Source organism: Ursus americanus, chromosome 25 (genome assembly GCF_024610735.1).
Source record: "Ursus americanus isolate L20-20 chromosome 25, mUrsAme1.1.p, whole genome shotgun sequence".
NCBI classification, from domain to species: domain Eukaryota; kingdom Metazoa; phylum Chordata; class Mammalia; order Carnivora; family Ursidae; genus Ursus; species Ursus americanus.
The window spans coordinates 44,791,487-44,806,252 of NC_142151.1; the positions used below are offsets into that span (position 1 = coordinate 44,791,487).

The 14,766-nt window shown below is 51.8% G+C and overlaps 1 protein-coding gene across 2 annotated transcripts; it reads left to right on the plus strand.

Moving 5' to 3' along the window:
• The first annotated feature begins 11,182 nt into the window (after window positions 1-11,182).
• Window positions 11,183-13,423, plus strand: HOXC4 (homeobox C4). Of its 2 annotated transcripts, XM_087855886.1 has the most exons (3): window positions 11,482-11,621; window positions 11,738-11,786; window positions 12,114-13,423. In XM_087855886.1, exons 2-3 carry the CDS (start codon window positions 11,783-11,785, stop codon window positions 12,467-12,469), a joined length of 360 nt encoding a protein of 119 aa, XP_087712012.1. In that variant the 5' UTR covers window positions 11,482-11,621; window positions 11,738-11,782; the 3' UTR covers window positions 12,470-13,423. The 2 variants fall into 2 exon arrangements, with proteins under 2 accessions (XP_087712011.1, XP_087712012.1); XM_087855885.1 differs by lacking the exon at window positions 11,738-11,786 and having other exon boundaries at window positions 11,183-11,621.
• Window positions 13,424-14,766: the final 1,343 nt, after the last annotated feature.

The following is a 14,766-nucleotide window of genomic DNA, read 5'->3' on the forward strand; positions in this document are numbered from 1 at the left end:
TGTTTTCTTTTGCCGGGGATGCGTGAATTACTCTGAGTCTCCTGCTCATGGGACTGGAGACCCTGGAGCTCTTTGAGATGGAGAAGAGAGACAATCCAGATTTAAGACCCCCAAGCTAAGGCTTTCTGGATTAGAGATTCAATTTAAGGAAGGAACTAGATTGCCGGAGGGCCAAGAAAATCACATTCCCTTTTATTGGGTCCTTGTAACCCAGAATAGTGTGTCTGTATATATCCCTTGGCTACTTTGATGGGGCTCCAGAAGCTCAAGGTGTCTCGACTGAGGAACTGGGGTGAGAGAGATCTCTTCATCCTTGAGTCCTACACAACCCTGGGATCCAACTTCTGGCATTCCTAAGGATCACTGAGGGGCAAAAGGAAAACAGAGATACCCAGAAGGATTCAGGGTGTGTGTGTGTGTGTGTGTGTGTGTGTGTGTGTGAGAGAGAGAGAGAGAGAGAGAGAGACAGAGAGAGAGAGAGAGAGAGAGATGGGGTGGATGGGTGGGGTGCAATTTGGGACTTGGGAAAGTTGGGCAAGTTAACCCAGGACTTTGTTTAGCCTCTGATGACCAGGCCTTAAGATCCACAATGAGAAGTTGACTAGGAGACTTATGAAGGAAGGCAGCTTTTTCTCTACACCTAACACACATACAGAGAAAGTTCTACCATGATCTGCAGCCCCACACGGGCTGGGTGCAATGTGTGGGCTCAGCTACCTGGTGTTCCTTCAGGACTGCAGATGTCACAGCTCTCAGAGAGGTAGGGCAGGCTGGGTTCTGCCCTTGAAAGATCCCTACATCTCCCAGCCCCCTGGACCCGAACACCACACCGGAACACTCCGAAGTGTACATATGTATGTGTCCAAGTATGGTGTGAAAGAGCAACCCCGGCAGAGGACAGTAAACCAGCTGACCTGAACCAACTTCCCACTCATTGTCCTGCCCTGTTCGTCCCGTCCGTTCAGCCTGGAGACCATTTGTCCTCCCCAGCCCACCCCTGCCCCCTGAAGCCCTGGGTAACTGTTAAGTTTCCTCTCTTCTGCCTCCCTGGAAAACCAAGACCCTGGAGCAGCCCCCACAGATGGTGGCAGTCAGGCTCTTGATGACCTTTAGTGTCCTGTTAGCCTGTTCGGTTGTGGGGGGTTGGAAGGCAATGTGGGACTGTAAGACCAGACCCCTTATCTGATCAAATCCTCCTTTTACTTGCTATTCTAGGCTCAAGCTCAAACTCAGGGCTGCTTCTTTACTCAGTGAGGGAAATTTTCATCTAGTAAATACTTCTTTAAAAAGTCAACTTTCTGGAAAATCCAGTGTGTGTGAGTGTGTGTGTGTGGTGTGTGAATGAAGGGAGAAAGGGTCAGGTCTCTCATTTTAGATTGTGTCTCTCCCCCTCCTCTGGATGGAGGATGGGGGCATGGGCTGAGGTTTTATTGAGGGTGCTTTTCCTGTTGGGAATAGAGACGGGGTCATAAAAGCCTAGAGGAGCTGTTTTGATCTGGTGACTTCTCAGGAAGTGGCATCTGAGGTTTTGCTTTGTAAATCACTCTCCCCCAAGCTGGCCAGCTAGATTGGATTGCACTTCTCCAAGCCCACCTGGGGCCCCTCCTTACCTCCCTTTTCCCCGTAAACCAAAAGAGAAGAATAAAAGGAAGTCCAGAGCTTTCCAAATCCTATGCCTCCAATAAGAAAAGGGCTCAACAGTGATTTTCCCCCCTCAAAGTTCCAGATTTAAAAACGATGCAATCTTTCTTTTTTTCTTTTTCCCCCACACAGACCTTGGTCCCCCCCCAACCCCGCAATTAAAAAAGAACTAACATAAAAGGCAATCAGCTTCTGCACCTGGTGGCTAATACTATGACTCCTGGGGACTCTACCATGACTTCTGGGTCTGCTATTCCCTGTGACCCCTTTCCTGAGCCCCAAACCCTTTCTTGGGAAGATGGGACTTCAGGTGTATAGAGAGCTCTTGAGAAGAGGCAGTGGGAGTGAGGCATATAGAAGAAGCCAGAATGGAGGAAACTCTCTACAGCCTGTGACCGGGTTTTATGTGATTAAGACGGGTGCAGGTGTGTGTGTGAAAGCCCACAGCCTGCTCACATCTCGCTGTAACGCTGTAACTGAGCTGTCTCCAAACAAAACTATATTTTACCTGAATAGCTCCATTTTGTAATGTTAATGAGCCTTCCCCTAAAGACACCCCAACCTCCCACGGGTCCCTCCACCCCAGCCTTGGGCTAGGGAGCTGAAGGGAAAGGAAGTAAAGAGCTCTCTCCCTCCATCTCAGTTAGGGACGCTTTGGGGCCCAGGGATGAGGACTCCTATCCATTGCCCGGAGAAATGCCCCCATATGCTGGAAATGAGGCCGTAGATTATGAGTTCCTGGGCCTCTTAGCACATGCACAGGCTCTCGTTTACCCTCATTTGTTTCCCAGAGAGGTCTGGGCTGGGACATCCCAAGCCCACAAGCACTAGAGAATCTCCCTCATTCCTAGGACTCAATGCAAATACACATGTCGTTATAGAGAGCTGAGCAGTCCGATAGCTACCCCCGTGAAGATGTATTTATAGATCGATCTATGTCTATATAACAGGACGTATGTTTTATATCACTCTCTATTCCACATTTAAATGCAGGTGTATAGAGCTTCAGATTTATAGATCCACAGTGAACATCCAGTCCTCTGTCGAATTCCTGTGTGCGCATTACCAATCTTCCTGCAGTGGTTGGATGCATACGCTGGGATGTATTGGTATAGCTCTCTAAACATCTAGACGAATATTTGGGGGTTTTTTCCTCGATTGGAAAGAACTATGTGTGTGTTGCTCAATCTCTATTTTGAAAATTTTATCTAGATTTATGCAAGGGCCTCAACCCATAAAGTAGCTACATATCGAAGCTACATATGTGGAGATCTTTATGGTCTTTGTAGTTTTGCTGCAAACGTAAACATTTGAGCATATGTTTAGAGATGGTTCCATAATACACATATCTATATGTAGGGGCATAGATCTCCCTCTGGAAGGATTTAAACTTCCTGCATCTCTCTGTCTCTGTGATCAATAGAGACATCAGGCAAGTGGGGATGGAGAACAAATATCTTTGGGATGTTTTGCTTATTAAGGTGAGCAATTCTGCTGCTATCTCTAAAGCTATCTCCAAATCTAGTCCAACTGAGTCATCTACCCCCTTGAAACCTACTGTAGGGACCACAGTCTCTCTCTCCAGGCTGTCCCTGTGCCCTGAAGTCCCAGCCAGGCTCCCCATCCTGCAGTACCTCTCAAGACAGCCACTGAGAAGAAGGGGAGAGCCCTTCAGTCCGGCTCCTCTTGGCTGTCAGGGTGGAGAGGCTGACAGGGACATGAGAGTCCTCCCCAACCCTAACTGGGCCTCTGGATTTGGGGGGAAAGGGTGTGTAAGCCCCGGATCGTTTTTTGTAGGGTGCCCACATGGTGCCAGGGTCACTGCCCAACCCCTAGGTGCCTCTTCCCCGATTGTTCTTGGTGCCCAGGGCCCAATTAAGCGGCGGCGCGCTCCCTGCAGCCGCGCTCTTATCGGCCGGGATTGATGCCTTCGCGGCTCCTGTATATTATTTCCAAGATTTCTTCTGTCCAACTCCTCGGCTCCTTTGGCTTCCGCGGCTTTGACTAATGATTGCTACAGATGCCAACGTCTCCAGAATCCTAATAGCCAGGCAGGCGGACTCTTATTTAGCTGGCAACATTGCTGCGTGGGGGGGGGGGTTGGGGGAGCAGGGGTTGGGGTGTTGTAGGTCGGAGGACAGGGAGAAGGTTGTCACCAACTCAAGTTTCCCTGAACTTCTTCCCCAGTGAGAAAGACATTCCCAAGTCCCTCCTCTCCCCGAGTGGGAAAAACACAATCAGAAAATACTGCTAATAGTAACTCAGGGCTTGCCTCGTTAGGAGGGATCAAAGAATGAACAGGACGTGGGAGAATCATCAGAGAAGTGTTTATTAGTTGTAAACAGATGCATGAGTAAGCGGAAAACCAGCGGTTTGGGGAGGAAAGAGAGTGTTTTCTTCCGGAGAGAGCCGGGGAAAGAGGTCAGCCACGGTGGGCGCAGGGGCTCCTTTTCTTTATTCCATGGCTCCCCCTTCCACTCCCCACCCCAAAGCCACACTGATCCGAAATCAAAGTTCCTTCCCTCTTTCCCAAAGATCCGCCCTTCGCCTCACCTTCAGTCCCTCCGGCGCCGGGGCCGCCGCCCCGCGTGTTGCTGGACGCAGGTGCCCGCAGCCGGGCCTCTGTCTGGGGCCGGGAGGCAGAAGCGGACTCCGCGGCCCGCTGCGGGCTGGGGGCCGCCCCCTGCGGTCCCGCCGGCGCTCCGTGGCGGAACGTGGCGGCCGAATTTGCTCGTCCGGGCGCTTCGGGGCCTCCGGCGCGGGCGGCTGCGTGGGGGAAGCGGCTGGAGCTCCGCCGAGCCTGGAGCCAGGCGCGGTGCTGCCTCGGTCCCGATCCAGACCTCCTCCTGCAAGCCACACTCGGGGGAAGAGAAAACACGAAAACGCGGAGCAGCGCAGCTCCGGGCCCAGGCACGGAGTGATAACTCCCATGGAACATTTCTCTATCAGAGGATAATGGAGCACAAAATAATTCAGGAAGGCGAATGGGCAGGGCCCGCGGAGCAGAGCCCGGCGGCGGGGGGCGGCTGCAGCCCGGGCGGCTCCGAGAACCGCGGGAGGACCATTTCGTTGGAGTGTAGGGCGAGGCGGCAGCCCGGACCGGACCCAGGCCACCCGAGGGGCAGCCTCTAAATTACAGCCCGTCAGGAGGACTCGGAAACACAAAAAGAGAGCCGAAAGATTTAAACAGTCGGAGGCAGAGGCGTCCCGACGCGACCAAAGCGAAAAGCAATCACGTAATTAAACCGGGGAGAGGGCGAGGCCCGAGGCTGGGGGTCCAGGGTTCGGAGGAGGCGGCCAAGGTGTGGGCCGAGGCGGGCGAGCGGCCCGGGGATGGGGGCTCGCCCGCTGGGGCCAGAGCGCGGAGGGGCTGCGGGCAAGTTGAGAGCAGATCGCAATTGATTCCCGCTGGGCTGGGGAGAACAGGCTGCGTGTCCTCTCCCAGGCCCGACCCAGAAGCCACCCGATGGCCCCTTCTCGGCCCCCCATTTTTATGGAGCTGCGGTGCGGGGTTAAACTCTGCTCCCCATAGTCCAGTGGTGTCAGGGATGCGTCTGGGGAAGTTTGTCGAGAGCCCAGGGGGCACCAAGATGCAGCCTCTAGGTTTGAGGGGATGGAGGGAGGTGGCACCCCGGTTTCAGGCCCTTACATAGTGGCCAGGACCTTGATTCCCCCAACCCAGGAGTCCAGGCAAGCCTTTGGAATGACTCCCATCTATGGGCCAAGGCTGGGAAAGGGAGTAGGAGGCAGGTGGGCTTTATTAAAGGAGAAACTTGGGGTTGAACAAACTGGGCCTCTTTGGACAGGGAAGGAGAAGGGACAGTTCCTGGAAGAAGAAAATGAGGCACACTGGGAGCTCTGTTTCGTGAGGGAATGATGCTCTTGTTATTACAGAGGTTAATAATGGTAATGATCTTGTACGGCTGGGTCAGCCGGAGAGACCAAACTCCCCACAGTCCTTTCTCGCAGAGGGTTTTCTGGACAAGTCAAGGGGGCCCCAACTTGGTTGTGGTTGGGGAGAATAAAATAAAGACCTTCCCTCCCTCCCCCTGCCCTTTCCTCTCTGACTCCTTGAGAACTCCAGAAAACAAGGGAATCTTATAAAAAATCTCCACCCCCCACCCCCATTATTTTCCTCTGTTCTTTCCAGCTCACTAAAATGCACTGTCTTCAGGCGGTGGGCTTTCCTGGAGCGCCCTTCTCCTGAAGCAAGCAGTTACCGATCCAAGTCTCCAGGAATTCTGTCTCGGACCCTGGAGGAGAGAGACCCAGGATTCTCTTGCCTGCTCCATGGAATTCTCCCTCCCAGTCTCTGCCTTCCTTGGTCCTGGGTGCCTGAGCCCATGGGTCTGTGGCAGCTCAGAGGCCAAGAACAGATTGGGCCATTTTGAGATGCCCTCGTCAAGCCCTCAAAGGGTTCCCAGCCTCCTACCATTTCCTTAATTCTGGAAGCACCAGGTCAAGGAGCCCACCATAAGCTACCCTAAAGCCAGCCTAATTCCTAGAACTTTCAAAACTGCATTTCACCTCCTTTAAAAGTAAAAGTCCTTTTCCCCCTCTAACAGGAAAGTTTAGGTTACAAATCTCCAGCAGCGCAAGCTTCCTGCAACCTTAAGTCAGAATTTCCAGCAGCAGCAGCAACAATATTAATAATAAAAAGAATTAAAGCTTGCATCAAAGGCAGAAAGGGACACCCCAGCTCAAGTTTTAAAGGGGATATAATCCAGCAGCCTTGGATGAGAGTGGGGGTCAGTGAGGCCAGGATGAGCAAGGAAGGGGGTGGGGAACCCAACCTCTAACTAACAATTTCTCCAGCATAAAAATGAAACATCAAATTCGTTAGCCCAGGGCCTTCATTTTTCCCCTTCCACATTATAACTAGTTATTGAACTCGCTGGAAGATCTAAAGGCCATTTGCGAAGAGACAAATTTCAATGGAGTTTCCCCATCAATAACCCCATGGCAGTGACCTATTGGAACAAGTCAAACACCCGAGGTGAAATGCAGGTCACTCTGTCTAACCAATATTAAAATGCGGCCACTTTTTAAAAAGCCACTTTAAACGAGATTTGAGGAAAATTGAATTCCAAGGAAGGCAAGGCAAGGAGGGGGAAATCCACGAGAGGACCTTGCCTATGGTCTCCGAACAAACAAGAGAAATTCATCTTTAATATTTTAAAGGGGGGCAAATTAACATTCCATGATTGCTTTTTTTTTTTTTGAGACTATAAGCGATTCCAGGAGGAAAAATAAAGGTTTAGTATTTTCTGGTGACACGTCTGGGTTATTAAAATCATTTTAGACCAATTCATTACTTTTACTGACAAGAGATTTAAGAAAAAATCAATTAAGCATTTGCATATTCTTTTGCATACATTACCTCTGCCTGCTGGCATTAGAAAGGGACAAAAACACACAAATATACGGACGCAACGGCAAAAATGAGATAAGAGTCTTGCTTTAGTTTGGGGTTTTCAAGCTGTTTGGAGAAAAAATAAAAATGAAGTGAATTCCTTGATTGCATAGCATCTGAAAGTCCATTTATTTGAGGAAGAGGAAAGAGAGGTGCTGCGTTTTTAATCTCTAAAACAACAATCACAGAACCACATCGTACACACAAAATCCTGCACTTCTGAGGGTGGGAAAAGGAGTGACCCTCGTTTTCCTTCTCTTGGCCCTCCAAATCCTGAGTTGGTTCTCCCATTGATTTCTCTCCCTGGAAAATCCAGGGAGTCTGAGAGGTGAGATTTTAATGCAGCACAGAATGAGTGGAGCGGCCGAGGTCCCTCAGCCGGCAGCTTGTTACTGGGGAGGGGAGGAATATGGGTTATCCAACGGTCAGTATGGTAATCCGGGCACAATAAGGCCTCGCACACAATGGACACATATTTTTCTTCAGCGGTGTCAGAAGGGAAGCGCTTTGTACTGAAACATGTTTCCGAAAGAGAAACCAGATCGAGATTTAGAAAGGAGGTGGGGAGGGTGGCCTGCAGAGAGCATTTGGACGCTGGCAAAGGGTGGTCAGAAAAAATAAAAAATAAATAAAATTGGGGCAGAGAGAGGTGGAGGGCAGAGCGGGGAGGAGATCCTTGGGCTGGCAAGACAGGGGCAGGAGGGCAAAGCACAAAAGGAGAGAGGACCAGATACAAGGACTCATCACAGGCAAGAGCTGCTTGAGTCCCCCCCCCCCTTAAGCCAATGCTAAGTGCACGAGCTCTCCAGAGGGATTTGATTTCTGTGCTTGTAATAATATCCAGGTGAAAATGTTTGCATGTATGTGTGCGGTAGAGTCTGGCTGGCTTGCTCTTCCCCCTTGTGATAAGCAACTTCCTTGCTGTTAAGGTGTTAAGGTACGGGCACCCAGAAAGAGTTTTTTGGCCAATGATGTAGATGAATGTGGGCAAATTTGGGAGAACCTCCCAGATTTCACTTTCTGGAGGTGCATTGAATTAGCTGTGCAAACCTGGGATGCGAACCCCACGTTTTTACGGCTGCATAAGGAGGCATTTAATGTGTTAATAAGTATTACCAGCACGTATGCATATACACTTGTTAGCTGTAATAACCAAAGACAGACTTGACATTCAGCTGGAGGCACCCGAACTCTGTATCTACTTACACTTACTGTCCCAAAGTGGGTTTCCTGCTCCGGCTCCCTTGACCCACCTGCAGGAGCTCAGAATCCTGGGGAATGGGGGCTAGGATGGGCGACGCCTTGGGAAGAATTTCCTAACAAGCCCAAGAAGGTGAAAAGATGGAAGAGAAAAGGGTTGTGGGGGGTGGGGTGGGCAGGGCTGATAGAAGATGAGTGTGAGGGCTGGGAGCGGAGGAGCCAGGCCAAGACCTCACCTTTCCAAGGTGAGGAAGAGAATATTCTCGGCCAGGATTGGGTGGGGCAGCCTGATCCAGGTGCTGGCCTGAAGGGAGGCTGGGGGTGGGGCTGGAAGGCTTCCTCCTCCTTCAGCAACCCTCCCCCACCCTACCTGAGCTCTCTGGAGCTTTGGCTCTCCCCGGGGGGCAGTCTGGGGCTGCGGTTCAGACTTTTATGTAGGGCAGCATTCAGCATTGGTTTCCCTTTGCCCTCTTCCAGCAACTTATAATTAACCCACCCCTGCCCCCAATAATTAGAACAAATAAAACCTCCCAGGCTCCAAACCACTATCAACCAAGCAGCAGCCTTCTCTTCCCCACAGTTTCACGTTCCTCTTCCACCCAAACTGGCCAGTCCTCACACGCAGACGGTCCCAGACAGGAATGGGCAGGGACCCACTGGGAAATTTGGGACTCTTCTCTGAGGGAATTCCTGTTCCCTCACTCTCCTGGTGGTAGGGGCACAGGGCATTGTCCTCCTGGGGAGAGGGCATCCAGGGGCCCCCAAGCCCTGGCTCCTGGAGAGCCTGGGCGAGGAGAGACTCAGCCCTGGAGGATAGAGAGTGGCCAGCGGGCCCAGGCGGTTCTCGTTCCTGCCCTCAGGGTGAGCCCTAATTTGGACGTGGGGACCCCCTCTCCCACATCCCTAAGGTGGTGAAAGACAGGTGGGGAATCTCCCGCCTTCAGTCTCCCTCTCACGAGGGCTTTCTTTTTTTTCCCTTTCCCTCCTCATTCCCTTAATTGCAGATGTTCTAATTAAACCCTCAAATAGTTGTTATGCCGTTTTAAAAGGTACTTATTCAAGTGTCAACCAGGCTGGGCTGGGAGGAGGCAGCGTAGGGCGGCGAATTAGAGGTAGATTGACTAATCACGGCGGCGATCATAATAATAAAATCAGAGGGAAAAAATCACATTACGACTTTTCGTGGAAAGGAGGGAGCAGGCAGCCAGCGGCCGCCAGCCCTGCGCCGCCGACACAAAGAGTGCGGGCGATTCCGCGAGACTGATTTATGACGTTTTACAGGCCTATAAAAGCTGTAGCGAGGAGGCAAGCGCTCCTACCACCGCTGGCAGATTTAGTCTAATAAATAAAACATAAACAGTTAACTTTATGTGTCACTTTTATTGTTATCAAGTAAAATATAGCCGAGCCCCGGCAAGCTATGATTTTAAACTATAATTGTTATCAAGTACAACAAGGGGACCCAGCTCCCTCCCTGGGCTCCCCCTTCCGCCACCCCCAACTCAGAGTTATGCGATCAGCTCATTGGAATTGGTGGCACGACGTGGCCACCCCTGGCGGGGGGGGGGTCAGAAAAAGCAGCCCTTTCTTGCCCCCTCCTTTCTCCATGGCCCTGCCACCCCGCCATCAGGGTATTCCTGTGGGTGGGTGGCAGAGAAAGGGGAGCGGGTAGGAATGGACTGGAGACCCCCAAGGCCTGCCCAGCCTCCCCAGCTTGGTGAGCTCACCCCTCAGCTTTTGGAAGGCAGCCTGGAGCTGGCCCTTGGGAATGTGTGTTTACATGTAAACACATGTGTTACATGGATACAATCCCTGGCCGGAAGCAGGCTCTACCCACACAGGCCTCCCTCTTAGCTTGGTCGGCTAAGCTCATCCCTCTGTAGGGATGAAGAAAGAAGAGCTCTCAGGGCCTTGGCTGGGCACCATCGCAGGGCACCGGCTCCTGGCAGATCCCTCTCCTGCTCGCCCCAGGTCCTTAGGAGCCAGCCCTGGAGGTAGTTGTCAGAAAGCAGCAGGCCAGATGGAATGAGAGTGGAAACAGCAGCCAGCGGAAGAAGAGATCCTCTGCTCTGGGGCCGGGGCAGGGAGGGTCAGTGGGTACTAGGGGAGGAGGGCAAGGCTTCTGAACTCTGCTTTTGCCAACCACTTCCTGTCTCTCTTCAGCGGGGGCTCAACCCCCAGACCTCCAGAAATGACATCAGAATCATTTGCGTCCCGCTGCCTCTACCTGCCCGGTCCAGCTGGGACCCTGCCTCGCCGGCCCCATGGCCAGAGGGTTGGGTGAGTGTGTATGGGGAAGGGGGCTGGACTCTGGTATCCTTGGATGGGGGGCACCCCAGGCTCTCCAGCCTCCTGGGCTCAGCCTGGGCCCCTCCCCATCCAACCTCCACTCCAGTCCTCCTCATTCAACTTCCTCTTCCTGCAAAAGAGGGGCGCTGCCCGGTGACCTACACAGACTGAGACAGGATCGCCATGAATGGAGACCTCTCGAAAAGCTCAGGAGCCGAGGCCCAGGGGCCCACCGGAGGCCCACGGGGAGACTCTGGGAGCGGGCTGAACCACAGCCTCCCGACAGCCCCCCAAAGCCCAGGCTCTGGAAGGGAGCTGGGGGCTTCCCATCTCCTTTTGCAGGGGAGGGCTGTCAGTTGGCGGGGTGCGCACTGGGGGCACCTCAGCCCCCGCCGGCTAGCCCCACATCACCACCACCACCACCCCCAGCACCACCACCACCACCACCACACAAAAAAAAATTGGATACATTTTGAATAAAGCGATTCGGTTCCTTATCCGGGGACTGGGTTGCTCCGTGTGATTGGCCGGCGGAGTCACATGGTGAAAGTAACTTTACAGGGTCGCTAGCTAGTAGGAGGGCTTTATGGAGCAGAAAAACGACAAAGCGAGAAAAATTATTTTCCACTCCAGAAATTAATGATCATGAGCTCGTATTTGATGGACTCTAACTACATCGATCCGAAATTTCCTCCATGCGAAGAATATTCGCAAAATAGCTACATCCCTGAGCACAGTCCGGAATATTACGGCCGGACCAGGGAATCGGGATTCCAGCATCACCACCAGGAGCTGTACCCACCACCGCCTCCGCGCCCTAGCTACCCCGAGCGCCAGTATAGCTGCACCAGTCTCCAGGGGCCGGGCAATTCGCGAGGCCACGGGCCGGCCCAGGCGGGCCACCACCACCCCGAGAAATCACAGCCGCTCTGCGAGCCGGCGCCTCTCTCAGGCGCCTCCGCCTCCCCGTCCCCAGCCCCGCCAGCCTGCAGCCAGCCAGCCCCTGACCATCCCTCCAGCGCCGCCAGCAAGCAACCCATAGTCTACCCATGGATGAAAAAAATCCACGTTAGCACGGGTAGGCAACTTTGCTTTTTGCTCTCCCCCTCCCTCCCCTCTTCCCCGGCGCTCCCCACCCTCCCCGGCCCCCTCCGGCCCCCGTCCTCCTTTCTCTCCTTCCCCCTCTCTCTCCAGGAGCGACTCTGGGTTAGCACAATTGAACTGGATTTACGAGCGAGAATGGGTAATTACATCCCCCATAAATTTTATGGCTTAGCTACTCTGGGCAGTCCGAGCCATGTGCTACGATCTGTTATGTATGTGTGAAAACTGTGCTCGCTTTCTAAGGGCGCATAAATAATTCAGTGTCGTTACAATGAGGATTCCCCTCTTATTACACTACAAAGTCTCCAGCTTCCTTCAACTTCTTTATAACCCATTTAGCTTGATGACTTTATTTCCACCACCCCCTCCTCCTGTTCCACAGAGCCGAGGATGGGGTGAGGGTGGGGGGCGGGAGCCTGCTGCCTCTGAACCCCACTATTTGCTCTTCCCCTCCTCCTCCCCCCAGTGAACCCCAATTATAACGGAGGGGAACCCAAGCGCTCGAGGACAGCCTACACCCGGCAGCAAGTCCTGGAATTAGAGAAAGAGTTTCATTACAATCGCTACCTGACCCGAAGGAGAAGGATCGAGATCGCCCACTCGCTGTGCCTCTCTGAGAGGCAGATCAAAATCTGGTTCCAAAACCGTCGCATGAAATGGAAGAAGGACCACCGGCTCCCCAACACCAAAGTCAGGTCAGCGCCCCCGGCCGGCGCTGCGCCCAGCACCCTCTCGGCAGCCACCCCGGGCACTTCTGAAGACCACTCCCAGAGCGCCACGCCGCCGGAGCAGCAACGGGCAGAGGACATTACCAGGTTATAAAACATAACTCACCCCCTGCCCCCACCCCTGCCCCCATCCTCCCCTCACACACAAATTGACTCTTATTTATAGAATTTAATATATATATATTTTTTGGTTCTTTTCTCTCTTCCTCCCACATTATCCCTTGTCAATTCCAAACTGACAAAACAGATAAACAAGCCTTCTGCCCTTCTCTCCCTTCCACTGTTAAGGACCCTTTTAAGCATGTGATGTTGTCTTAGCATGGTACCTGCTGGGGTTTGTTTTTTTTTTTTTTTTTAAGGCCATTTTGGGGGGTTATTTATTTTTTAAGGAAAAAGCTGCAAAAATTATATATTGCAAGGTGCGATGGTCTGGTTTGGGTGAATTTCAGGGGAAATGAGGAAAAGAAAAAAGGAAAGAGAGATTTTAAAGCCAATTCTCCTCCTCTCCTCCTCCTCCTTCCCCCCTCTTTCCTTAGGCCTTTTGCATTGAAAATGCACCAGGGGGAGGTTAGTGAGGGGGAAGTCATTTTAAGGAGAACAAAGCTATGAAGTTCTTTTGTATTATTGTTGGGGGGGGCTGGGAGGAGAGGGGGGACGACAGCAGACAAAGCTAAATGCATCTGAAGAGCCTCTCAGAGCTGTTCAGTTTGAGAAGCCAAAAGAAAATAAAAATGAACTTTCAGTTCAGAGAGGCAGTCTATAGGTAGAAACCCCCCCCCCCCGCCATCGTGGTTATTGTGTTTTTGGACTGAATTTACTTGATTATTGTAAAACTTGCAATAAAGAATTTTAGTGTCGATGTGAAATGCCCCGTGATCAATAATAAACCAGTGGATGTGAATTAGTTTTACGTCAATGTCTGATGGTTTCTTTTTATCCCCCTCCTCCTTCTGGCCTGGTAACATCCCACCTTCTCTGTAGTTGCCTAAGTTGACTGTAAGCAAACACACAAATCTTAACTCTCAGCTCGGTTTCCAATGTCCTTAGACCAACCGGCAAGGGGGTTGGGGCAGGGGGTTCTCAAAAGAGGGAATGTGGAAGGTTAGTGCCGATTTCTCCTGCCCCTTGCCTGAGTCTGCAGGGAGGCCAGACTCTCCTGGGGGTACTTATAGAGGAGCTGGGAGGGTCTCACTTTTCTCTAGTTAGGCTCAGTGTCTCCTTTTTGTTGATTTCCCTCTCCCCTCTTCTCTTTCCTCTCTGCTGAGTAGGCCTGCCTGATTTGCAGACAAGAAGGCAAGTTTGGGGAGTGGGAGGGAGAGAAGAGTTTTCATCATTTAGGACTCTTTGGGGATGAGGGATTAAGGAAGATGGCCTCTCGACAGTGCCTGTGCTTCTTAAAAGAAGGAAGATTTTGAGCTGGTGATTCTGGAACAGCAAAGTGACCTGTCAGGATGGCTTCTCTGTTTGTTTAGACTTGGAAAGAAGGGTGAAGTGGAGGCCAGAGGCCTGGGAGGCCCCCTTGCATGGGTAGGCCTCAAAGCCTGATGCCTGGAGATAATGAAGAACTTTTATTTTTTTTCCCTAACTTTTATCATGGACCTGCCAGGTGTTGAGAAAAGACACAGGGAGAGGCAGGGACCACCCCTCTTCCTATAAGCTCCCAGATCCTGGCAGGGCTTGGGGATAGCTGGGAAAAGCTCTCCCTGCTGTTTAAAAAAAAAAAAAAAATTCCAATTGTTTCCTTGGGGATAAAAAAGAGAGAGAGAGAGAAACAAACAACAACAAAAACTGGCCTGGATTACCTGAATAATTAATTTAAGCCAAAGGCTCCCAAATAATCCTGATCCTGAAGACCAGGCCCTAAACAGACCTGCTCAAGTGTTTGCTTGTTTGTTGGGAGAAGGTGGGGTGGGTACTTGGTGAGCTTCTCAATTTATCCAAATTTCAGAAGGGAGGGCTACCAGAAATAGAAGAGAGGGCGAAGAGATCTGGGATTTGTAGAGGAGCCAGGGATACCCCTATCCCCTCTCCCCAAATTCTGGAGTGAAAGGTAGCAATGGGACAGTTGTGCAAATCTGTTGTTGGGAGTGCTTCGGATTTATTTCTTCTTGAACCACTTGCTGGCTGGTAACTTGGAGTGGAGTACGTGTGGGCGCGTCCATCTGTGTGTGTGTGTGTGTGTGTGTGTGTGTGTGTGTGTGTGTGTGTGTGTTGGGGGGAATCACTTGGTCCTGCAGGTCTACTTTCTCCTCCCTCAATGGTGCCCTGGAGACAGCAAAACACGCTGCCTCCAGTGTGAGGAAGCAGGGCCAACAATTATCTGGAGTTATTTGGTGTAATCCAGTGAATTAGGGGCCAAATCTGACTGTGGCTCCTAGCATCTTGAGGTAA